We start from the raw sequence: 26,810 nt of genomic DNA, 5'->3' as shown, positions 1-26,810 counted from the left end.
ACTCTTCTTCAGAAGGCTTGAATCCCAGCACCCAGAGTTCAGAGATTCAGTAGTCCCTGAAACAGCATCTTTGCAGTTGCGCAGAATATAAAAGCACACTTGCTGACAAACCAACTTGCTGAGACTTACTCGGGGTCTTAACATTGTTCTCTGTTTAACAATGCAGGCACGTTTAAGAGACCAAGCAGAAGGCTGATTCACGTTCTCTTACAGCAGACTTCAAGGTTCAGTTGCATTAAATTTTCTCAGTTTTTGAAAGTATGTAATATTTCATGGGTTTTGATAAGTTTTAAAGTATGTCATTTTCAAAGTGTGCATTTAAGCCAGTATTTAATTTGCTTTTTAGCATTTAGCAGAAAATACTAAATTCTTAGAAAGCCAGGTAAACTACGAACATATACTGTTTATGTCAGTGCTATGACAGCATAACTGGAAATGGATTATTTGTCTAGAAAAAAGAGAATGAAGCCACCAACTGTGAAAGATTCCAAAGTTGAGGAACTTTGGTAATTAACACCCTACCGAAGTCCTTCAAAATTCTATAGAGTCACAAAAAACACACACAAAAAACCCTTTTTCATAACTCTATACAAAACTATCTAGATAATTGTTTGCACAGCTAAAAGTAGTACAATTTTCTGACAAATAAATAACTGAGCAATTACAAAATGGTTAAATAATATATATTCAATTTTTACATTCATTTCCACACAAATATACCTTAGTTTCAACAGCATTTTTATTTTCATTTTTAGTCACTTAACACTCTCAAGAAAAATGTTAGAAAAATGTTAATTACTTAAAAGAAAATCCCCAAATTCCAACATGTACAAGTACCAATTTTACAGAATTAATCTAGCCTGCATACCCTACACACCCTTTACATTTGAATGCTAAATGATTCATTTCATGAAATATTGAAAATGTGTTCAATTTTAAGCTTATAATTACAGCAAAGAAAATGAAAAAGTTGATACAATTTCTATACCTGCTTAAAGCTGTGTCTGTATTCTTTGCAAGCAGTTTCAACTGTAAACTTTGTACTGAATATGTTACAAAGTTTTGCGCCATAGCCATTACGGCCACCTAGAAAAACAACATACAGTAAGTTTTTGAAGCAGAAATTATATTCTCCATATATAGAAAATATCAAAATGAAGTAAAATGGTCCTATATAAGACAAAATTGGAGCCATGTGTCAATAGCTATGAAAGGATGCCAGAGGTACAGTTTCACACTACTGGCTGATCTGGGGCAACTGTTTCTGCCTTGAAGATGAGCAGTTTGCTCCTCCCCAACCCTGGCCAGGATGCTCCCATTGCTCCCTTATGCTGAGATCCAGCACTCCTGTGCTGCAAAGCAAGCAACATCAATGCCCTCATACAGTGGAAAACGAATACATGAACAGATCCAATTCACTCAGTGACCACACACTTGCTAGCTCTAACAGAAGATAATGGAGGGACCAGAAGTTCAGAGAGAAGGAAGTTAAGTCACCCCTTCTTGGCACCAACTCACAGTTACATCATATTAATTGACTGAAATCATACTCTAATTTACTTCTCAAGGAATTCAAAAGGAATTTTAATATACTACATTCATCTTAAAATAAAATCAATTCATTCCTGTGTGTCCTAAAAGGAAATTTTGAAGTGGTCATTTGGTGGAAAAAATATATGGGCTAGCATAAAACAGAACAAACTTTCATTCATGATCTAAATCAGGGCTACTCTGTCTTTAGGGTAAATAAATCATAGACTAATCTATTAAAATAATTTTTCCTCCACTTTTGACAGCGTAAACTTTTTAATGCTTGCAGACGGTATAATTACCATGGAACTTTTAGGGATAGTAAATAATGAATCCTGACATGACATTAGAGATGCAAATATAAAGTTCTCTCTAAACAATGCCATTAAACAAAAAAGAAACAAAACAAGGTTTTTTCTCACAGTCATTTTGCCCTAACATAGAACTTTGGAAATGGTGACTAAGTGATTATCCATTACAAAAAAGAGTAGAAAAAGTAGAAAGAGAAAGTATACTGCAAAACAAACAACCGGTTAAGTGAATGAACAAAATCTGATAAATAGTCTTGCCTGTAACTTTTTTCTCATCATCGTCATAGTTGCTGGATGTTAGCAGCTGCCCAAAGATTAAAGCAGGAACATACACTTTTTCTACTTTGTGTTCGACAACTGGTATACCTTTCCCATTATTCCATATACTGATAATGTTTGATTCCCTGAAATTAGCAAAGAAAGGCATTAGGCCAACTATTGTATTCTTGAAAATAGACTCCTGCATACATTTTACAGGTTTAAATAATGGCATACACTACGATAAAAGATTGCACTCTTACTATATATGTAGTTCTACAAATTTTAATTATCAAAACAACTCTTGTTTTTGCTTATTAGATGTCTTATAAGAAGTAGTATAATTGCCCATGTATGACAATATTTCATACCATAGAAACAACTTCCAAAAATCTATGTTTGAAGAGCTTTCACTATCAACATGATCTGCTGCCAAATCCTGAAGTTTAGTTATACTATTGTATTATTCTTAAGTTAGAGAAGTAGCTTTTGTAAGTTTCATGGAAGTCCACTGAGACACAGCCAAGCTATAATCTGTTTAGAATGGTCATTTCCTATTTATTATATTCATTGTAACTCCTTTTATGCATCAATGCCAAAATTCCTCTTCAAAACATTTATTATTCAGTAACATTTCACTGAAAGTGCACTACTATGGCACCCAATCACCATCTCTTTAACTATAGTATTTCCTATTAGGAACTAACTCTTATTCAAGGATTCAGTTTGGAAAAACAGTGGTAATGAGATATTTGCAAACTGCTGTTTCAGTGTGTTATATCTGACTAGTTCAAACATAACTTCATCCTGATGCTAAAGGAATTAATGTAGAAGCTCAAGAGGTACACAGTTATGTTATAGAATTAAGGGTCGATACTTATGATTTATGCATAATCTGGCTGGATACAGTTATATAGCCAAGTTTTCATCTCATCATGAATTTTAAAATCTTCAGGTTCTAGGGTTTTATTCAATTATTTAATCAGTATAAAATAAGTGCTTTAGGAAAACAAATTATTATAAATTCAAAATGGTAGTAATGACTGTAACCATTTCAATTAATTTTTTCCTCTCAAAATATGAAGTCAATGGAAACAGTTCCAAACAGATTATTTCATTCTAAAAAATCCAATTTCATTTACTAAAATCTTTTATAAAAATCTAAACTACAATAGCCCTGGCAGAGAACGCAAACTAAAACACGCTTTTACTTACGGATCAATGGATATTTTAATACAGGTCATATTCTTGTCCCTCTGCTTATTGTCAGCAGCATTTACTATGAAACAAAGTAACACAATTGAACACTTTCTAGGAGCAAAAATTAATTTCTTGATCTGTAAAACTGATTATATACATATTCCCCCACAAGTTACAATGGTCATGGTGTTTTTTAATCAGGTTGCTTTATGTATATTCACTATCTTGTTAGTGAAGTCAGTAAATATAACCTGCAAGAAGATGTTTTTTAACCTCCTTCTGACTACTGATTATATTTCTAGCAGTTATACTATGTTAGAAATAAACATAGAAGCATATTTTTTAAGCCTGTTTCCATAACTCTTCTTAACATATTAAAAACTTCATTCTTCTGTTACTCTGCACTGCATTCCTTTGGATATCTAATACACGTATTACACTTTTGCCCCCTATAAAATACTATTTTCTGGTTCATGTTGGAATAGTATATTTCTACAGCTAAGGAAAAGTTTGAATTTATCAGCTCTTACTGGCTGCAATTATCATTACTACTTATAATTCATATTATAGTAGCACCAAATCCAGAACCCTATTGATGTAGGCACTGTACCCACACACATCAAAGAGCTGGTTTTGCTAATTTTAACTGGTAATAGATTATTTATGCCAGCACTGTCAAAATTTATCAATTTTTGTCTTAGAATAGTCCTATTCTGAAATGCTTTAGATGGAACAAATTATTTTTATAGTAAATGACTGCTTCCTTGTATGCATTTAAACACAGTAGGAGTGAAACAGTACCTTAATGGAAATCCATCCTACTCTGAAAAGACCATAGATATGTACACATATACCTATACATTAAAAAAAAAAATAGGAAACTCTGCATCACTACACCTGTTTACTCATCATTTTGCCAGTGAAACCCAATCCTGAAGAAGTTGCATCACTTAAGTTTTTTGACTGCAGGAGAACTTCTCTCTAAGAAGCCTGTGAGACTCATAACTACTCATACTTTACACAATTTACGATCAAAGGCAGGATAAGTAGAATTTAATCTTTGATAAGAATTTAATTAAACTGTAGTCACATGTATATTAATTACCAAAAATAGAAATGAGAAATGTGATTACAGCCATTAACTATGAAAACACTTTATAATCATTTTCAGCATTTGTCTCATCACCCACAAAATAGATCAAAATAACCCCTCAAACCACTAACGGACATGAAGAGAAATTCAGTCAGGATAAAATATCTTAATACCTGTATCTTAGTATCTTAAAATATCTTAATATTCAATGAAAAGGATCTCAACTGAAGACCGGATATTTCAAGATGTTTTTGCTAAAACCATTAAGTGCAGTTTCATTAAAAAGCATGCACAACTATACTTTCCACTTTTCATAATGTTATTACACTGGCCTCAAGTTCTCAAACCACACTCTGTGGAGCACTTGCCAGTGCTACATAAAGAAGCAATCAGCCATACAGAACTATGATAATGATATGACAGTGATCTTCCTTTTGAATGGGACAAAAAGGAAGCGACTCCCTCCTGTGAAAAGCCTTTAAATTCTATGAGACAGCACACAAAAAAGAAGTGATGAAAGATTTCTCAAATTTACCAACAAGCAAAAAAAAACTCCTTCTCTTCCACTTGACTTGATAATAAAGATGTACTCTTTACTGTCTCTAAGAAAGCAATGCTGTAAAGCACAGTTTTAGAGGTATGGATCTGTTCTGAACCCACTGAAGGTCATGACAAAATTTCCATTGACCTCAATAGACTATAATTCAGTTCAGAATGTCATCCTGCCAGTCCTTACAGCATAAGATCATGAAAATTCATTAGCCTAAGAATTAATGTCAATTAAACCAACATATGAGTAAAGCAGACAGCACACTGCTCATAAGTTATTAGTGCTGGTTAGCCTTCAGTATGTGCTTGTCACCAAGAGAATATCATAAGCTAGCAAGCTACAGTAACTCAGGTACTTAAGACAGAATATTCTAAAAAAACATTTGTTTGTGCCTTTGTGACTAGGCTTTTAAATGGCAGTATGACACTTGTTTATTTTACAACTGTCTGAAGTCTAGAAATGATCTGTGTAACAATCACTATCACAACCTCTATCATTCTGTCCTGAAAGAAGTAGTTTTAATGATTCATGAAACGATGATGATCTAAGTCAACACTTGGACACCTTCTCCTCCATCTTATTAGACAACCACTGATAGAACGGCTTTCTTTCAAACGTGACTTAAAACTGAGGTACTGATCGACTCTGCAAATTAAAAATCTCATAACAATGTTGACAATAAAGAACAATCTAATTTGGATGTTTAATAACAATTTCTTACACTTTCCTGCAGGTTAAACTGAACACACTCTTCCTTCTTCTATACTGTTCTACAGTGCTGGCACACACACAATTTTTAGTGCACTGCATTTTAGTGGATCTCCAAGTCTGTGATTTAAACCTAAAAACACACTAATGTGCTTTGAGAGCTTCCAGAATAATGTGCAATCCATAACTCTGCAACAATGTTATTGTTAGAAATACTTAAAATACTTACCAAGGATTTCATCAAAGATCTTGTATAAGCCTGGGACAAAGGTAACTTCTCTGCAATTCATTCCTACATCTTCATCATAAACCCACATTAACTACATGTAAACAAAATAAATAAAAATATTTATTGTTTTGGTCTCAAGAAGGAAATGTGTATACTTCTGTAACTTGGAATACTTAACACTTCAGTAAGCAGAATTAAGATTTTTAACTTCATCCCTCTACCACTAATTTTAGCTGATACAAAGGTAACTAGCCAACCTTTCCAAAAAGGAAGAACAGTAAATGCTTCTATTAATATATATTCAGGATTTGTAACTCTTCCTGCATCATTTTATCTGCTTTTTAAGTGATGCCTAGATTCTCTTGAACTGTTACAGATACTTTCACATTCACATCTCCCCTTACAATTTCAGTTATAAGGACAGTCTTCCCTCCCCTAAGAACATTGTCATTTAGCAACCAGATTAGAACTTTCCCTATAGAAACCATCCTCAACTAAAACTAGAAGCAGGAAGCACAAGGACTGCAAGAAAAACAGTGCTACAAGGTTCCTGGCTTATGATACAACCCCTAAACAATAAACTGGGATCTAATACAGAATTTGGATGACACAAAGGCAACTTACATGTCTTTCTTGTTTTTCTGATAGCTATGATACAAAAACGCGCTACACAAACTCTTCTTATTGATACCTGTTCTCTATGCATATTATGAACTGCACCTTACTGCCACCTGCTATGGCACAGATAAATCAAAACTTTTTTTGGTTAATCCCAATAGATGCAATCCAATAAAACATTCTGGTTTTCAAAGGATTACCAACAACAAGGAATTTAGCATGATTTTCAGTCTTGTATAAAATCAAATTTCTATGTGAAAACACATCAACATCAATATGAAAAATAACAAAACAGAAATCTAAATCCCGTAGATCATTTCAATAAATACATGTGCTAAATATACACACTGAAAAACTGCTAATCTTATATTTATGTAAAATGGTGTAGATTTTAGGTTTCATTAACATAACAAGTAATTCTAGTTAGTGATAAAATGGACATTGGTAGCAAACCCATGTGTTCCACAGGAATCTCTTTATTAGCCATGAAGGTCTGTCCTGAATTGTAATAATTTATCCCAACCATAGTGTCTAGTGCTGAGCAAAATAGTAATACAAATATCTAGATGCGGTATCTAGCTTTTATCTTAATTTCTTATTCAGACTTATTTCCTGCTCTTTTCCTTTGATGTTAGTCTCCAGCTATATTTTTCACAGCAAACGGTTATACGGGAATTCAGCCATCTGACTGTAAGATCACAGAACTAAAGATCTCAGAAAAACAATGTTTCTGTCTTGACCTCAACTTCTTCCCCTAGCTTTCATACAGGATACCACTACTATGATTCTTCCTTTTCCATGGAACTGATAGAGATAACCAAACTAGTAAGTCAAGGATTCAGATTTATCTAGTAGATACATTATTCCAGATGCTTCCACAGTATTAAAGTATACTTAATGCTGATTTAATTCACTTGTATCCCATGCAGAAACTAGCTGCAGTCTATACATAGAAATGCAAATACAAACAATTAACTGCAGAATAAGCAGTGAGACATATCCTGATTGCCCTATCTGTCCACTACTTTATTATTCATACTACAATAAAAGGCAATGTCAGAATCAGAAACCAGAAGAAGTTGTAGGAAATAAAACACGCTCGCCAATGTTCCCTCTCCCACTTTCACAATTGGTATTTATTTTGGGAATAAATGTTAAGATCTCTCACAGGAGACACCCAAGGGAAGGAAATAATTTTTGTCGTACCACACAAAAGAATTTGATGAAAATTTCAGTTTTTAAAATGTATCAGACAAAACAAAATTAACTGAACAGTCAAATATGGTTTCTCAGGGTTCACTTCATTCAACCACTGACACTGGGAGAAAGCACCTCTCAAGAATACAGAAGAAGATTCTACCTGAGCGGAATCCTGTCAATAAAATTAAGAGATGCACCAAAAACGTAACTCTGTGTTTCTCATCCCGTACTAGTTACTAAGGATTCAGAGCTCATCTCAGGACCTGACTGTAAGTTGTTTCCATGTCCAATCCCGCCAATTTAGAAATATCAGAAGCAAAAGATTATGAAACTTGTCTTCATAATTCTTCAACAGCCTTTCTCTCCTCTTTCACTAGCTTGTTCAGAGAATGGAGTTCAGTGAGGAGGATAAGCAATCTCTAACAGCTGGAAGGGCTGGTTGCTTTCCCTCTCACGTCCCCCACGTCTAGCTTGCGCTCTCCCCTGTCTCAGGGGAGTGGTTCTGCTGCTCATCTAATCCCTTGACTGATGAGTCCATTCAGCTCACAAAAAACAGCAAAAAGAATTTTGTTTTCTACTGGATTAATCTTCTGGTTGGCAATAAGGAGTTAAATAGGCTGTCATTTCAAGGCACAATTCTTAAGCCATGTCACTAAATAAAGACTCACTTCCAGCTTTAGCTCTTTGGCAACCTTCTCTCCTCTTTCATTTTCCCTTTGCCATCTTGAACACTCTTTTAATCCTATTTAACAACCCTATTGTGACCTTAAAAACAAAACTTCAGCCCTAATAAGCATGACTTTTATTGAGCATAATTGCTTGTATGTTTCATCCTTTTCTTTTTGTCCCTCTCATCTGTTCACACTTTAGCTTTTTACATCTTTAGAAGGAGACAAAACTTCCCTATCTGTATACTTTACAATGCTTAGCAACAAAGGGACTCAGATCTCAGAACAGCCTCTGAGTCCAGCATACCTATAACATTACCCCTTTTTAATAAAAGCAGGTGCCTGTTGTAGTAGTTCAATGAACAACAATGCTACTACCGGGGCAGGGGAGAGTGTTAAGTTTCATCCAAACTCATCTTCAAATGCATTACAGTAATAGGGCATGGTTATCTTTTTTTTCTAAATCACTTCCATTTATATTAAGAGACCATAAGCTATTTATTTCAAGTCAACTAGTTAGTTTCCTTCATTCCACCACCAAATATCTTTGCGGACCTGATGCAGGAGTAGGTCTTGAAACAACAAATTCAGTAACAATGGTAAAGACATCGGGGGCCAAAAGTACGGCAATATCATTCCTGAAAATCAGAGTTCACACAACCAGTTCAGAACCTTCAGGATAAGTTTTTTTCCCAGAACCGGTTTCTATATTATTTTTAGAATCAGCACTAGTAGCAGGAATCTGTATATTCAAGGAACTGCTACACAGCCAGAAGTCCAAATCCCAGATTACACTTTGTTAAACAAAACATTTTTTAAAAAATGTGAACAGATCCAATTAGAAGACTTCATCTTAGCTGATATTCTCATACTTTATCATTTCAGGTTTCTTTTTATCAAAAATATATCATCCTATGCTGGAACTCCTCACGAGAGAGAGCTTCCATTGAAGGGTGTCTTTTCAGCCATGAAGTAAACAAAACTTTTATATATGTGAAGTATGTATGAATCCCTGGTGGTGTACATATGGCTGCTGAAATATTACTACATATGTTCAAATACAGGACTATCCGTGACTGACTATTTCAACAGAACAGCCAACAGAACACTAAATTTCAGCCAACCTACTGTATCTTTAGAGTCAAATAGCTTATGGCTATTTGTAATATTAAAATTTGCTACTTATCTAGAAATGTTTGCATTGGCTGCCATCATTCCCACTGGCTGAACTATCAAGCTTTCGCAAGACTGCTTCTAATTCAGCTTCTGAAAGGCTGCATGGTTTGCATATGCTGGAACAACATAGAAAGCTTCAGAGAATAGGAATCCAGACTGTCCATAGGTATACAAAGACCAACATATTTGGCAAGCTCTTGGGAAAGTCCCAAAGTCCAATAATAAAAGAACACCTGAACTGCTTCTTTTCATACAGTATCTTTGCAATACCAACTATTAATCTGTTTGAAACAATAACTTTTTACTCAATCGCAGAAATGTTGACTGCTATCTACACTGACATCAGTGCAACATCAAAAAAAAAAATTTCAGCCCTCCTCCCAAGCAAAGATTCCTAAAATAGAATGATTCTAATGAAAGATCATCTTTTTAATCTGTATTTAGGTAATGTCTCCTAGCTCCAGTATAAAGCATTTATACAGTATCTCCTAGATGCAGTGGAAGGGAAGACTGATAATTAGAATTATGCAAATAGGGCTTACAATTTCTTCCTGTGACCTTTGGTGCTGAATGGACAGAAGGCAGCTTTCACAGATTTTTCTGATATTAGTACAAACACCCTCCCTCCCTTCCCCATTTCTAGGTAGATGGAAAAATCAGAATCATATTTTGCAAAGTCAGGATGGTAGTCATGAAATAGCTGACAGGAAGCTGTTGTTGTCACATACAGTGCTGTGCACAAAGGTGAAAAATAGCTGTATGAGGATTCTGAATTTTTTCATATGTTCTCAAGATTTTTTTTATTCTAGATGCAAATGGACTAAATTAGAGAGACAGCTTTTTTTATCAAGAGTACATAAGGCCTGGAATCCTACAGTTTTAATGAAGGCACTCTGACTTAATCTTTCAGATAATTTTATATCCTTGGGAATCATCCTTCCTTCTTCCTTACCCACTCCCAACTATCAAAACTTTCCAGTGTTAGAGGTAATTCAACTTCCATGAAGAAAAGAGGAACAACAGATACCTGTGGATGTAGCTGGACCAAGACTCGAGAGATCTGCTTCTGCCTCTGACCTTGTACATGAACTCAAATAACTTTGCCTTGTCTATTTCCCCCTGTGCCCTTTTGTTTACCTTGTCTACTTAAGAGACCTGAGATAAGGGGCATTTCTGAGGGTGTGTTTGTACAGTGCCTGCTACAATAGGGTCTTCATTTCAGAGAGGCTACCATAATAAAAATAAACAAATTTGAAATATTAAAAAGAACTTTTATTCTTTGTTAAGCTGGGAGCCTTATTTAATACTGTTCTAAGCCAAGTCACTTCATGCCTATATCTTTTCTATGGATCCTGGAAGAAAACAAGCTACATTTTAGGCACCAAGAACTATTTTCAGTGAAACACACTTGTTCATTTTTTTTTTTTTTTTAATAACACAATGGGAGCCTCCAAAACCAAAATGACTGCCAAAGCTGGAAGCTCTACCATCTTTACATTTGTAGTGGAACCTCCAACAACAACAGGCTGCACCTTTCTGGACACAAAGGGAAAACTGCTCTCTTCTCTTTGTAGAGCTTATCTTTCTTTTAACACTGAATACAGCAAGAGTTAGGTGCCTTTAATCTTGGGAAAGTCTCTGGAGGCCTGAATGGTTCAAGATCCTCTATAAATACTCAGTTTAATCTTTTACAGAGACATTCTGAAAATTTTTTCATGGATCAGAACTATAGACAGTATTTCCCAGTTGAAAAAAAGCTGTTCTTCTAAGTTAACAACCTATTTAAGTAACAGGTTCCTTTATAATGATAAGTCAGAGAAAAGCAAAACCTTTGAATATTCCTCTTTCTAACCCTTTTCTTCATGTTCCAAAGAATATATCAGCTAGAAACTGGAAAGTATGTAAGTATACATGAATGTAATGCCTAGAAGCAAAGGCATTCTGGAAAAGAATCTACCAGTATGACAATGTAAGGAGTTGAAATACATATGATTTTCTCCTCCATGGAAAGATTTCAATGCTCCAGCAGTCTGCATGCAGCTTCGGAGGAGCATGCAAGGTAGTAGGAGCCTGGTTTCTGAAATACTCAGTCAGGAGAAGTTTACACAGGCTGAAATTAATTCTAAAACTGCAACTGTTTGCTTAGGAGACAGCTGTTACATGGCCAACCTAGACTATCATCACCCACAGAAAGGGGGTAAAATCTGCTATTGTTGGTTTGGGTCTCCCCAGATTGACTTATTTCAGTAAAGTTCCCCTTCCAATCTGATTGCTGCTCTCATATGAGGAGAAGAGAAGCAGAGGTTTGGCAAAAATCACAGCTGAACCTACAGAGACTTCCATAATGAAAATCCATTACTTTCTGCTTCAAAGTAGACTCCAAGACTGTAGATACTGAAGTTCAAAACAATTTGCAACATGACTAAAACAGCTGAAAAAAGGGCCAGCAGGAGGCTTACATTTTCTGTTCTCGCTCTAGATAAATGGATTCAAAACATTTCTGGACCTACAGCAATTGCTACTTACAAATCTGTATGCATCTTTGTTTATATATTTGTGTGTGCATGTATGTGTGTGTGTGTGTATGTGCATATTTGTAAACATATAAATATTTATAAATATATATATTAATATATATAATATATCTTATATAATACATATAAATGTAGGTGTGCATGTGCTCTTGTTTTGATTCAACTTCAGAAAATTCTCAGCATTTTTTTTTCAAGTGAACCATCCACTGTTTTAAAAAATCTGTTCCACACACACACACACACTACCACAGCTTTTAGAATGATAATTTAGAGTATTCACAAAAGTACAGATTTGTGTATTTATTAACCAGAACAGTAATTTCCTCATTAGAACAACAAACACTATTAAAACTGTATACTTAACAAAACTTACCTGAGTTAAGGGTTCAACCGACCCAATGTAAGTGTCTGGACGGAGGAGGATGTGTTCAAGCTGAGTCTTTTTCTGGTAAACTCTCTCAACAGACATCTTCTTTGAAGTATCATTCTTACTTATACTTTCAGATTCTTCCTTTTTTGAAGCATTGATCTGATTATCAAATAAAGTCTAAAAAAAAAAAACCACACCAACAATCAACCTGACTCATTCAATCTGTCACTCCTTCAAGATATAAACAAATGCTGACAGATTTAAATTACAATCAAAACCTGTCATGTAATTTAAATGTTAAATTTTCAGGTGCATTAAGACCAAGCTATCCTATCAACAGAAATAAATCAATAGATTATGCTACAGTTTCATAACGAATCTTGCATTTTCAGACTTTCTTCACTTGTTAAGCATGAGGAACCACATGAAGGTAGCAACAGTGTGTTACAAAAGACACTCTTCTCCTCAGGTTAAACAATGGATAATATCCATTTTGTGCTTAAACATTTGATTCCAAACCAATGAATACCATTCTGAATAATGAGAGTACTCTCTTAAATTTTAGTTTACACAATTTGATTCTCATTCAGTGAAGCTTAAGAAACATTGTACTGCATTCCTATTGCTTTTTGCCTAGGGTATACCAGCTATAATTTACATCTTCTACTCCTTTTACTGAAGTAATTAAACCAGACACAATCCCAGTTTATAAGGTTTTATTATGAAATAAGCCAATGAGTATAAGACTTGAGAAGCACACAGGTTAGTGTCAGAATGCGTATTGAATTTCAGCGCAGATTGTGGCTGGAGATGACAAACAGTATTTGGCTGGAGGAACATACAGTATTACTGAAAATTGTAATTCGCTCTTGGGAAAGGATATCAGGATTTAGTAATTTGGGGCATCTTTCAGCAAATTTTTCCTGATGACATTAATAGCTCCTTCCCATTGAACAAAAACCACACAAAAGGAGAAGTTAAAATCTCTAAGAGCAATTGAATCTCGAAAAGCCCCATTCTGAGCCAGTAAGGGTGTATCTACCAAGCAGCTAAGCATGACATTTTATGGCATGCTTTCTTACCTGTAAATTAGAATTCTCTTAAAAGCATCAATAAACATAACTTGAACTTATATGACGTATTTGCCTGGCTGGCAGACATAAAAGGAAGATAACAAACTGTGTCATCACCTGCCTCCCTCTCTTACAGTGAGTTTATCAACTTTGAAGCAAATATTACATAAGTAGTAGAAACCATCAATAGACAAATGATGACAACAAAAGCCACTTGCCATTCAAGTAAATATTTTATGCCCATTTAGATGTTCCCAGTAAGTCTATATGTAAAGTAGATGCTAAACTCGAAACCTGGATTAACTAGTCACCATACAAACTTATCAGCTAGAAGAAAGTATCATCAGTGGTCTCTCAATCTAGCCCTTCTCACAGCCCAAGATAACACTGAAAGTAAAGAATAAGAAAGCATAAACTAGCATGTAGTAACAAGTACACACACAGAATAAAGGATGCCAGACATCCCTTAACAACTTCAGCAAACCCAAAGAGGCCAGACACCAGCCTATAACACATAATAAACAAGGACGATTCTCCCTGTATTATTCCAATTTGTCTACTCCAACTTCTATTTAAGCTTTGGTGCTCTTCTTCCTCTCATGAGGCAGAGGAATTAAATATTCTGCTCTGTTCAGAACAAGTTACCTTTCTCTTCTGGGCTCGGAGATCTCCACTGGAGACATTTTCCTAGTGTATTTACTGAAACACTATGAAATACATACCTTGCAAATCTTTGACACAAGCAGATTGTGAGCACCAACAGCCAGTTGTTATGCACGAAGTGAATTTGAAGAGGCCAAACAAGAATCAGGTACTCTCTACCCATCCTATAACTGACAGCGTCTGGAGTCAAACGGGGAGAGAACCCAGGGGACCCCGTGACCTGCACCAGGATTATACTTAGCACAGCTGGAACCACTACACCAATCCACCCAGCTTTTCTTCTGGACCACATGATCTCTCCAACAGCAAAGGGAAGTCACATAATTTGTAAAACTGCATATATCTGTGATTAAAGAGTTTTGGTATCCAGGTCCATTCAATCTCTGCACTGTCATTTGGTCTTAAACCACAACATACACCTTCACAAAAAAAGACTAGCAAGAAAAAAACCAAGAGGACCTTCTGAGAACATACACTATTCTGATACATGAAAGAGGAGAAAGGAGAACAGTTACTACAGAAGCATTGCTAATAATTGCAATGTGAATTTTATTTCATTGGAAGCTTAGACCTTATCCACAGAACTATTTCAATGAGTTTCTATATGGATGTATTTTTTTAATATTCTTCTGACCTTACTTGCTTTATCATCTTTGTTTTAACCTATCAGTCTTCTGAGACAAGACGTCATATCTAATAGGAGTCATCTTTAGCTCAGACTATCATTTATTGGTTCTATAGCTCAGTTATCACTGTTTTAGTGTGTTAACTCTTCTAAGGGGACCACTGACTAGGAGAAGAAAACAATAAATTACCTTCCTTGTTTCAGTAATCATTAATACAGCCATGATCATGGAAGAAAACATGGGGAGTATTTCTCAGATTCAGCAAAAGTAAGAATTCAAGGAAGGGAAGATAACCCATAAAACAAGACAGGAGGATTATTTGTGTAACAGTTTGCTAAGATCTTGTTGAAGTGGAAGCTTTCTGTTTACAGAATCATAGAACCATTGAGGTTGGAAGGGACCTCTGGAGATCATCTAGGCCACTCCCCCTGCTCATGCAGGGTCACCTAGAACACGTTGCCCAGGATTGTGTCCGGGTGGCTTTTGAACATCTCCAAGGATGCAGACTCCACAACTTCTCTGGGCAACCTGTTCCAGTGGTCTGTCACCCTCACAGTAAAGAAACTTCTCCTCACGTTCAGATAGAACTTCTTGTGTTTCAGGTTGTGCCCACTGCCTCTCGTCCTATCACTGGACACCCATCCTCTTTATACCTTCCCTTCAGACATTTAAACGCATTTGTAAAGTTCCCCCTGAGCCTTCTCTTATCCAGGCTCAACAGTCCCAGCTCTCAGCCTTTCCTCATAAGAGAGGTGCTCCAGTCCCTTAATCATCTTAGTAGCCCTCTGTTGGACTCACTCAAGTAGCTCCATGTCTCTCTTGTACTGAGCAGTGCAGAACTGGACACAATACTCCAGATGTTGCTTCACCAGGGCTGAGTAGAGGGGGAGGATCACCTCCCTTGACCTGCTGGCAATGCTCTTCCTAATGCAACCCAGGATGCCATTGGCCTTCTTGGCCACAAGGGCATGTTGCTGGCTCGTGGTCAACTTGGTGTCCATCAGGACCCCCAGGTCCTTCTCCACAGAGTTGCTCTCCAGCAGGTCAGCCCCCAGCCTGTACTGGTGCATGGGGTTATTCCTCCTCAGGTGCAGGACACCGCACCTCCCTTTGTTGAACTTCATGAGGTTCCTCCCTGCCCGTCTCTCCAGCCTGTTGAGGTCCCTCTGAACGGCAGCACAGCCCTCTGGTGTCTCAGTCACTTCTCCCAGTTTTGTACCATCAGTAAACTTGCTGAGGGTGCGCTCAGTCCCTTCATCCAGATCACTGCTGAGTAAGTTGAACAGACTGGACCCAGTACAGACCCCTAAGGGGTACTGCTAGCTACAGGCCTCCAACTAGACTGTGCCACTGATCACAACCCCCTGAGCTCTGCCATTCAGCCAGTTCTCAACCCACCTCATTGTCCACTCATCTAGCCCACACTTCCTGAGCTTGCCTATGAAGATGTTATGTGAGACAGTGTCAAAAGCCTTTCTGAAGTCAAGGTAGACAACATCCACTGCTCTCTCCTCATCTAACCAACCAGTCATTCCATCACAAATTTTTTCCATCTAAATTCTTATACCTCAAGGAGTTTTTACTGCAGGCATGACATCAGCTGTCACATGCCAGTGTTTCAGTTGTCATGTACATAGGTGTAGTATTCTTGTGATTGTTCTGAGCTAAAACGCTTCTACTCATATAGCAGTACTGCATCTGAGGACTAGGGTCTTACTGATACATCACAACTCAGCAATACATAAACACAGAATAAGAACTCAAATCCTAGCCTAGTAAAAATAGACTATAGTGTTCTCCAAACGTTCTAGTTGCCCCACATCCTGCTTGCAGAAAGCAGTAGATTAGAAGGCCAATTTTATAACAACTGAATGAATAGCTCTAGAGAGCGAGAAATTATTACAGAAGAGCATTATTGGGAAGGGATTCCCACTAGTCACTGACTTCAGTACAAAGCTAGGAAATGCATTTATGTTTTCCAATGAAAGTCTTACAGGCAATTTGCAGGAGTTCATACTTCCAAAATTACTAGTAAAAAACATGCAGCGTATCAAAACTACTTCTGCTGAGATGCTACTGCCAGATATTTGCCACGCTTACAGAGGATAGAGGTAACAGTCAAACTGCAGCCTAAAAATGGCTAATTCTGCAAAAGTGTCACTCCTGAGGGAACAGGATGTTCACTTTAACCCAGCAGCACTAAGGACCTTCTTTTGCCCCACTCCCCCATGAAAGATAACCATGTTCTAACTAGCTGTGTTATAAAAGGTAATAAACATAGCTATGTATGATTTGAGAGAGAGAGAGGGAGGGAGGGAGTGAGGGAGGGAGGGAGGGAGAGAAACACAAAAAACCCACACACACACACGAAGCATTACCAAAATTTTTCTTCGTTGCCAGAGATTATTACAACAAAACAAAGAAAAAGTAGTTTCACAGAACTTTAATTCTAGTTTTTACTAACACATCACAAACATCTTTCCACTGCATTCTATTTAAACACTAAGTTATAGTTTCTGAGAGCAGTAAGAACAGATTGTATGTGTACAATCCTCCAAGTATAGTACACCATCTGTATACAAGAGATACTCATAAGTATTCAGAATTTATTTAACATTACATACTTTTGAAATTCAATTACATAAAAAGAAGTTATGCAGGTATGTTAAGTATCAGAAACCTGAAGAACTGCAAATTCCCAGCCCAGGCCTGTTGGGCTGTGCTGTGCTCTGAAACAGAAGACCAATTCTGAATCCTTGTGTGTCTCAGTCTTGAATGGACATTCCCAGAGTTCAAGAGTCATTTTGGATTTCTAAACATCACTGCACTTTGATCACCAGACCATGATATAGACCTACAGACACAAACATCCTCAATGGTCTTCCCCTCACATTTTCCTCAATATCTTAAAACAAAACAAACAAATGAACAAACCCACAATGTTTTCATCCACTGAGTTCTTGCTACTCAAAATGCAAGTAAATAAAACAAAGAAGTCCTATTTTTAAACTGTGCAAGCACTACACTGCAATCTTGATGTTGCTGCTACAGTGACAATCTTTTCTGTATATTCTGAAATTGTCTCAAGAAGTCTTTTGTATTCTCTCCTGTATGGAAGATTTTCTTATTATTGGAGCTCTAATCACACTTCTCTAAATGGCACCAGCTGTTGTTTCATGAGAAAACCTCTAAAGAGAATTATTCATGTGTCACAAGGGATTTAAGTCTTCTGCTTCACAATAAATCACTTTTAAAAAAAACATGTTACCCAATTTTCAGTCTTCTTTGAAATCTTAATATGCCCAATTTTAACATGTTTTTAGACACAGTATTTGACTTTCCTAACAGTGCTGTGACATATATGAGATTTTGCAAATTCTTGATAGCCTTTCAGCCAGCCGCCAGGTTGATGGCAAACACATCACTGAAATACTTGGATCAAAGGCATTGTCTCCACATACTTAAGGATGGTCATCTTATTGACTAAATTTAGTTTAGAATGCTGTGCATCTTTCTTTGCACTGTGCATCTTTCTTTATAGACACACAGTTACTCTTTATATCATGACTTCAAATGTAGCTAGCATTTTAGACTCTTACTAACACAGCGTAGTAGTAACTTTAAGGGAAAGCTTTCCCATTCTGAATCGATAGCACATGGTGCCCAGTTTACTACATCAAAAGTTTATTGTATACACTACCATAAACATTTTTTATTACAGTAACTTTCTCCAGTATGATTTTTTGCAAGTTTTGTCCTCAAGCCAACAAACATCCGTACGTAGAAAACCTTTCCCTTTCAATCTGCCCAACACAGATTATCACTGCTTGAGAAAATGAATATTTAATAACAGAAAAAGGAACACTACAGGCATAAATGATGGCAGAGTGTCAGTTTTGGAGTTGTTTTTTCTATAAATTTATCTAGTAATGTTTCTGCACTACAGTCATTCTTTTCTGTTGTCTTCTCAGAGTCAGAACCTAGTTAGCCTTTAATAGACTACAGTCTGGCAGCAAAACATTCGCTGTCTGCTTTGAACCTCAGAATTCATATATTTGGTTTTGGCATCATCTTCCTTTACATTTTGCAAATTTTTTCTCCTTACAGTGTTCCCTTTGAAATTTCTGCATGTGACAGAGCATGCATGACACCTGCATGATGTCATGGATTTTCCTTGCCTTTCGGGGGGAAAAAAATGGGTCATGTGGCCTTCCTTTGTGTTTTGAAATCATGTTGAGTCACCACACTGAGCTTGGTTACTTGTATAGCAATGGTTGTACTTCAACAAACTAGATCAAAGGGCACATGTTTTAACTGGACAGTTCTGGCAGCCTCAAAGAAAAGCTATTCCTATACTCAGTTTCTAAATAGAAAAAAAAAAATCTGTTTCTAGAACAAAGCTGGGTATAGTTTTGTCATCAGTTTTGATGTTGCCATAACTGGGTTATGTATCTTTAGTCTCATGCTTTACTTTTAAGCAGAAGATTTAATTTTCTTTATGTAATTGAAGTCCACATTGATACAAAAAATATCAAGTTAAAAATCCTGGAAAATGCGTTATTTTTCCCCAACTTAAATTGACTTAATGCTGTATTAGCCCCCATCTTTCCCTCCTCCACACTCTGTAAACTGCTAAAAGAAAAAAAAAAAAAAGTCTGCCTAGTCATTCTTTATTGCCCATATTACACTACAATACAAGTTGAGGTTGATGAAGAGCGGCTGATGTTGTGGTTTTTACCTTTCCGATGTTTGTCCTAATGACTGTGCTCAGGGCAAAACAAGTGAAAACAGATTGAGACACTAAGATTTCAAATAGAGGAAAAAGCAAGGTAAGAACTAGACTAGTATTCCTACTGCCCTAGTTAAAGAGGTTTCTTCAATATGTTGCATTCGATAGAGGGAATACATCACTCCAAAACAAAAACCTTGCTTCCATGCCCATGACACACATCAATCTTCCAGCTAGCTTTTTGCCTCTTCAGCACAAGCTACTTAGGTTTCTAATGAGCCCCAATATCTCAAACATGCCTCCTCTTTTTCTACTAGGTGGCAAAAAAGGCACTTGTACTAGACTGGAAGACAATTACAGCTGAACAGAGAAGACATGTTAATGTGAGACCGACAGGAGGAATTTTCCCTTTGGCTTTTTATTTTTCTGCCTTAACTTCCTAAAACTACTACAGGCAGCTAGCTGCCAGGATGGTTCTCCTGAAAGGCAAATGCAGCCCTGGGACATAAGAATTTGGAAATGCACATGGCAGTGTCCTACAGTCCCTTAAATAAAATGTAGAATAAGCACATTTAGTGGGACAGGACAATAAATCTTGAATGTAATTAAGCTGTAAAGCCTAGAGAGGTTAATTAAGTAAAGGAATCTAGGGATGAAGTAGATCTTCTACCATTTACTGTTCAAAACAAAACTAGCTCTTCTGAAAGGGGTAAGGTATACCTCAAAACAAAAAGTTGTAGGTGTAGTACAGAAATTAGCGTGTAGTTTTATGGGCAAACACTTGATTGTAGTATGGCGTTACACATTAGATCATAATGGCTGCTTCTTGCCTTGAAAAAATAGATGACTAAAATTGTTACCTGAACATTTTGCAATTTTCCCCAAGAAAACCCTGACTGAGAATACCTCCCACCATGAAAACAAAACTGGAGGGAGTTTCAAAAGAAACCACTCTCCTGCTGTGTTTAACAAATGGTTTGGCTCTCCTGCCAAGATGAAAACACACAAAAGTAACAGTTCCCTGTTACTACAGCAAATTTGCTTAGATCATTGCATACCATTAGTAATATGAACTGAATCTCTTTATTGCATCCTCCTCAAAACTAATGTAAGGAAAGAGTTCCCAGCAAACTCACCCAGAAACAGTCTGACTCTAGCCTGGATTAACAAGCTTAAGAATATGGGAATTAAAAACAAAAGTTTTCATCTCCTGCTTTGCACGATTTTCTCTGGACTCTGAAAGCACCATATTACATGGAGTTTCTTATGATGATTTAGTGGCAGAATAGCTTGAGGATGGTAAGATTTCCCTGTTACAGATATCTGCAACAGTTAATTGCTGCTGGAAGGGAAAGTTCCTTCCTTCCTCCCACTATCTTCTGCTTCTTTCACTCCACATAGCGGAATCAAACTGACCTCACAATAAGCCAGTTCAAGGAGCAAAAGGAGCCCTCCCACCACTTCCCATCCCCTAGAAGTGATCAGTTTTCCACTGGTTTATTTTCTTGAACAAGTGTGCTGCAGAATCAGATAAATGCTGCTGCTGGTACAAGGAAGAGGGCAGAAAGATACAGCTGGGAGAAGCTAAAACATACTCTTCAGCAGATAACAATTAGATTGCTTAGCTGCAACATGAAACCACATTCTTAGAATTATATAGCTTCGTCTTCCTATCGCTGAATTATGAAGTATAGCTAAATGAAAAGAATAAAAGCATCACCAATCTTATTTTAGGATTTTGAGTGCACAGTATAGTAGTTGCATTCTCCATGAAATATTTGAAAAAGTAAAAAACATCATTTTTGTGCAAATATGTATGTTCATCATAATTAGTTCTAACCAGAAAATTACATATTGTTTAAATATTAAATCATTTACATTTAAATTAAACTTCTACAGCAACAGTTCTGCTTTACTTGGCACAAGCTCGAACAAAATCAGCAGTACATCAGATCCTGGTCTTTATTAATTTTCTTTAAAAGAAAGTGTCTAATGTCTACCCTTTGCACAATTACAATTTAACTGAATTTTAATGTTAAATTTTGTATGTGTCTATGAAATGTCTGTAGGCACACACAAGCCCTATTCCAATACTAAATTTTCATATTGTTCACCCAACATCAAAAAGTGATAAATCTATGGATTCTTTGGTAAAACATTAATTTTTTTAAGAATTTTTTTTTTCTAGTTTCCAGATTCAGAGACAGGGAAGAAAAAAACCTGATCCTGACTCTAAAGAAGAAGGAATTTTTGTCATGTCAAATTTTAAAGACTATTTTTAAAAGTTTTCCTACAGATTCTTAGAGCTGCCACACTTGGAAACAGTGAATTAAGTTAAGTTTTTGCATCTTTACCTGTAAACCAGCACACTAAAAATTCTTCAAACCTTCAATAAAAAGTATAAAAAGAAAAATCAATTCCTTCTAACACAGCTGACTTTGGTAAGTCAACTACTCTTCACTTGCAGCCTAATTCTGGAAGTTGCAAGAAAACTATACAACAGCTAGCTTGGCTTTGTATGCTCATAAGATCTTGCCTGCTGACATCGAAAAATTCATCAGTTCAATCCAACATGCAGAAGACTTACCACATTAGGATGAACAGATGTCCTTAAAACAAACTTTAGCACATACTAGTCTAATGCTAGTTCAGTATAAGTAAATTGCGAACTATCTTCCCACTAACCCTGCATTACTGATGTTTCCAGGAAACGTGTAGAACACACAGTTCAGGGACCTCTTTGGCCCACTGCCTCATCAGCCAGCACATACAGATGTGCCACTACCCAAGAAATCATGAAGTTAACCTAAAGTTTTCATGTCAGTACCTCTACTAGCATCTGGCAACACCTCTTACTACCTCAGCTTTCCCCATGTCCTTGACCTTTTTAATGTTTATCCATGTCAAAATGAGTGCACACTCGTTTTGAATACATAAAGCAAAATATCAGGGAAAACTTGTGTGCAACTATATGATAAGAACAATATCATTACAAAAAACTCCTACATGACAGACAACTCCTTAACCACATCTCAGATTGTTTGCAGGATATAATTAGTTTTCTCCATTTGCTGAGATATAAAAATCACAGAATGAAGGCCAGTCATGTCTAAATTACTACAGTGTACAAACAATTCTAAGTACCTGTGGACAACTGTTTGCTTGAATCCGTTTCTGGTATGCCCCCACCCCCCAAAATCTAATCAATTAAAGAACAGTGGCCATCAGCAGATTTTACACACTAGTTTAACCAACTTTGCTAATACTGGTTCAGAAACCCTTACTGCCACACATTAAAAGTTTGGTCCTTCAGTTCAACAACTGTCCTGATAATAACAGCTACTATATCCATATCTTTCAAATAAAAAAGAAAAACAAACAAAGAACAGAGGATTTGTGATTATGGGAAAAAAAACATATGTGCCGCTCTGGGAATGGACAATTTTTTTTTTTTAATTTTATTTTACAGCCCAATATCCTATACTAGCTTTAGAAAAAGTACTAAGGGTTATCCAAGTCATTGGAATATGGACTTGGGAAATAAGAGAAATGGTTAATTCATATTTTGTCTCTTATTAGCATGGATTTCTTCCTTTTTTTTTTTTTTAAGAAATCTTGTTTGACAGAAGAATTTATACTGTTTAAGTCAAAACTATTAAACTTACGCTAAAGTAACTGTCAAAGAACTGCTGCTCAGACAAACAAAGAAAGTACTATGAACCACTACAGGTTTTGTATAGCACCTTGTGCCTGACCAGAAAATATGTACTTATGTTCTTCCAACCTCTTCCACTTATTTTCAACCATTTATTGTTAGCTCTTAAAGGTAGTTTTACCAAGTGACCCACAGATATTTTTGATCATTATAATGCCCCACCAAAACCAATTTAATGACTCTTATCATTGTTAATTTAAACATTCATTTGTCGGGTTCAGAGTCTCAGGCTGCAGTCTCTTGGAGGAAATAGCTCATGCTTTTAGATGGTCTCTGCAATGGTTATGATTTTGTAACATACCAGTAAAATAAAATTGTCTCTTTTATGTAGAAATGGACACCATTTGGCCAACTGGACACCAGTGAAAGTTTGAGGATACCTTCTCAGAGCCATAAGACCTCAGGGGACTCAGTCTAAGCACATCAACTCTTACAACCACAGAGACCACAGTTTCACTTATCCGTTGTAACGTTAGCCACAGTAAAAAGAGTAGTTCTGCCTGAAACAGTTCTGGATAGACCAAATGAAACGTTATTGGGCAACAGTTCAGACTAGTCTTTAACCACACTACTTGAAGAAAAGGAAATTTTCACTGTGTTCAAAGGCAAAAGGTGTCAGTCACACACAATAGATTAAAATTTAGCCCAACATTCTTTAAACACATTGCTCATCTAAACACTTTTATTGGCCCACATTTCCTCTTACTAGAAATGTGAGTTTCAGTTTCACAAATTTAAACAAACAAGTTTAAAGTGCGACAATGTTCTCCATGCATTTCTGAAACATGTATATCTTGTACATCTCAGTATAAAGAAAATCGTAATATTTACACACACATGACACATGATGTGTGCAATTATCAGAACAGCTACAGCAACAAGCCCACAGCCAGCCATTACTCTTATGAGCAATCTTCCCACACCATTCCCACAGAGCTCCACTGCTCAGGGATCAGCAACAGGAAACTTCCTTCCAGTATAATCCTAGGCAGCTTGGAATAGCCCCTCTTTCTCTCACCTTTACAGCTACACTGTGCAAGCATTATTACCTATATATTCCTATAACAGATGCAAGGAAATCTAGGACCTTTTTCTACCACAAAGATTATATCACTGTAGCATTCTCGGAGAGAAAGACTGACAATGCGAAGGTCACAAACAACTTGCTAAATGCAACAAGAATGAAGGTTGGCTGGTAGGCATATGGGAAAGGGCTATGGCAAACCCCTAAGAAGTCTCACGTTTCAAGACCTTTTCTAATGCAAGTTTCCTCTTTCCCTAACACTGCCCAAACATGATCAACCTCTGCAGCAAGACACATTTAACTGAATCACTACCAGTCTCATTCTAAGTTTTTAACTGTTTACTTTTGTCACACATTTTTACACTGTGATAGAGTTCTCATCTGGATGTCTTTGTACCACAAGGCTTGAGTGAGCCTGACAAACATCAAACTTGGAGGTTTTAGCTGATCAATTATGAAGTAATGGAATTTCTGCTACAAATCACCAGTTTTCTTGGTGGTTTAAAAAGTATCCTTACACTCTCCAGTACATTGAAATTTCCCAATTGCAAAAAATACTTTAAAAGGAAAAGTTAAACTGAGAGATCTGACCTTCAGCCTGAACAGGTTTCAAAGATTTCATACAATCAGTCACATTCCTACAGCTGCATCATGACCCTACTAGAGAACTGTGTAGTATGCACCACCACTTTATAAAGATTAACGCTTTGCTTTAAGAGTCTGATGTTTCACCCCTTTCTCCTTCTAGGTCCTACGTGCCTTATAGTCAGCTGAATCCATATTCTAGAGCACGATCTTTTCATTCTGAACTATCTTCAGGTTAATAAGCTAGCTGTAGAAAAAGCTTCAGGTTTTCCGAGACAATATTGAAGGCATCCATGCTGCAAGAGAATATACAGACTCAAGAAAACAGGCTAGTTTTTCAACTCTTATTAACTGGCACAGCAACACCAAATGGAATAGGAGTTAAGTTGAGATATACCAGATTTGACCAAAGTCACACGAAGATTTTTCTATGCAACATCCAAAACCACGGTCTTTTCTAGTCAGTTTCATGATTACTACAGTCAAATTTAGTAATAAAAGATAAAAAAGAGTCCAAATATCCCTTAGATGTTACTTACCAACAGCACTCAGTCCTTTATTCTTTAACAGGAAAGAATCAAATTTTTGAACTCTCATAAATGGAACAGATATTAGTATATTAGGATTGGTATACCTTTATGCTAGTTGCATGTCTAACTTGTATGAACATACTAAATGCCTTCACTGTGATCCTTGAGGTTTTTTGTACTTCATATCATACATGCTACCCTAAAAAAGAAGGCAGTATGATGAACAATAACCATTAAAACAGACTGGTCCCTAAAATCTGTGAGGGTTTTTTTTTCATTTTAAAAACTGTTCCACACATAGAACAAGCTCTAGAAGTTGAAAAATAATGACACTACATATTCTAGTCGCAATACTGCAGTAAGTTCCATGAGAAAGGAACACAGGTTTGGTGTTCCAGAAGGGGAAGGGAAGGGGAAGAGGAAAAAAAATAAAAACAAAACACACACAGCAATAAGTAAAAATGCCAGAGGACTGTTTCAAGGGAATGGTACTGATCACAAATAGAAGGAACTTCATTCTGCTTTTTTCCGAACTCCCCCTTCAGTCACTCATCCTCCCACAACAACATTCCTATAGAAGCTACTACAAAACACCTTTCAGGATTGCTCATTAAGAATTTTGACAGTTGTAAAGACCATCAAAATTCTGCCCTTTAATCTACAATTTAGGAATTTCACCTTGGCAGGCAGAAGAATTCACCTTCCATAACAGTCGCAACATAAAAGGCTGTCATAAAATAATCTCGAATATATTTTGAGTATTTTTAGTTTAAAACGTTCAGCATTTTCATTGTCTTTCTGCTACCTGACATTGAATGTTTATCACTCAACCAGCAAAGAAAGAAATGTCTACATGAGTTATTCTAAAAGATTTAACTAGTATCAGGAAGAACTCATTAACATGGTACAACTTCATGCCTGCTTACCCTCAAATACCTTGGCCACCACCCGCTCTCCTGCCCAGCAACCCCAGGGAGGGATCTTTCCCCAGCAGGATTCCTCCTGTTTTCATACATTGTCCTATTCATGGGTTTAAGGGAATCCCCTCCCAGGTCTGCTTGATGACAAGAAAAGAGTAACCACTTACCTTCTTGCGGCAAGTTTCATTTTACTCCAAGACTGTGGCCTAATACTTCAGATATAGCATGAAAATACTGTATTACAATGGTGGTGGAAAAGGTTTTAAGCTAGTGTATGATGAAAAACACTATCCCTGATGCGCAGAGGCAAAACCCTGAATAGCTGCAAGAGCTAGAATGTTTGACACACACTCCCCTCCAACTACATCAGCTGGTGTAATAAAAGAGGTTATTCTTTCCTACACAATTTGTCATGCTTCTTTCTTTGCATCATCACGGGTACACAAATACTACAGGAATAAATGTAAAATGGAAGTGTTTGCACGCTACTACTATATCTT

The 26,810-nt window shown here is 36.6% G+C and overlaps 1 protein-coding gene across 2 annotated transcripts in view; it reads right to left on the bottom strand.

Annotated features, from left to right (window-relative positions):
- The window catches only part of TOP2B (DNA topoisomerase II beta), a 77,690-nt gene that overhangs the window by 42,457 nt on the left and 8,423 nt on the right, over nucleotides 1-26,810 (bottom strand). For both annotated transcript variants that reach the window (XM_026101163.2, XM_026101164.2), the window contains exons 2-6: nucleotides 12,449-12,622; nucleotides 5,880-5,970; nucleotides 3,315-3,378; nucleotides 2,100-2,245; nucleotides 989-1,086 (exon numbers count right to left, since the gene is read on the bottom strand). In XM_026101163.2, the coding sequence (XP_025956948.1) occupies nucleotides 989-1,086; nucleotides 2,100-2,245; nucleotides 3,315-3,378; nucleotides 5,880-5,970; nucleotides 12,449-12,622 (573 nt within the window). The remainder of the gene's footprint in view (nucleotides 1-988; nucleotides 1,087-2,099; nucleotides 2,246-3,314; nucleotides 3,379-5,879; nucleotides 5,971-12,448; nucleotides 12,623-26,810) is intronic.

Source organism: Dromaius novaehollandiae, chromosome 2 (assembly GCF_036370855.1).
Source record: "Dromaius novaehollandiae isolate bDroNov1 chromosome 2, bDroNov1.hap1, whole genome shotgun sequence".
Taxonomy (NCBI): Eukaryota; Metazoa; Chordata; class Aves; order Casuariiformes; family Dromaiidae; genus Dromaius; species Dromaius novaehollandiae.
Note: the sequence above shows the minus strand (reverse complement) of the source record. Positions and strands in the feature narration are given on the sequence as shown.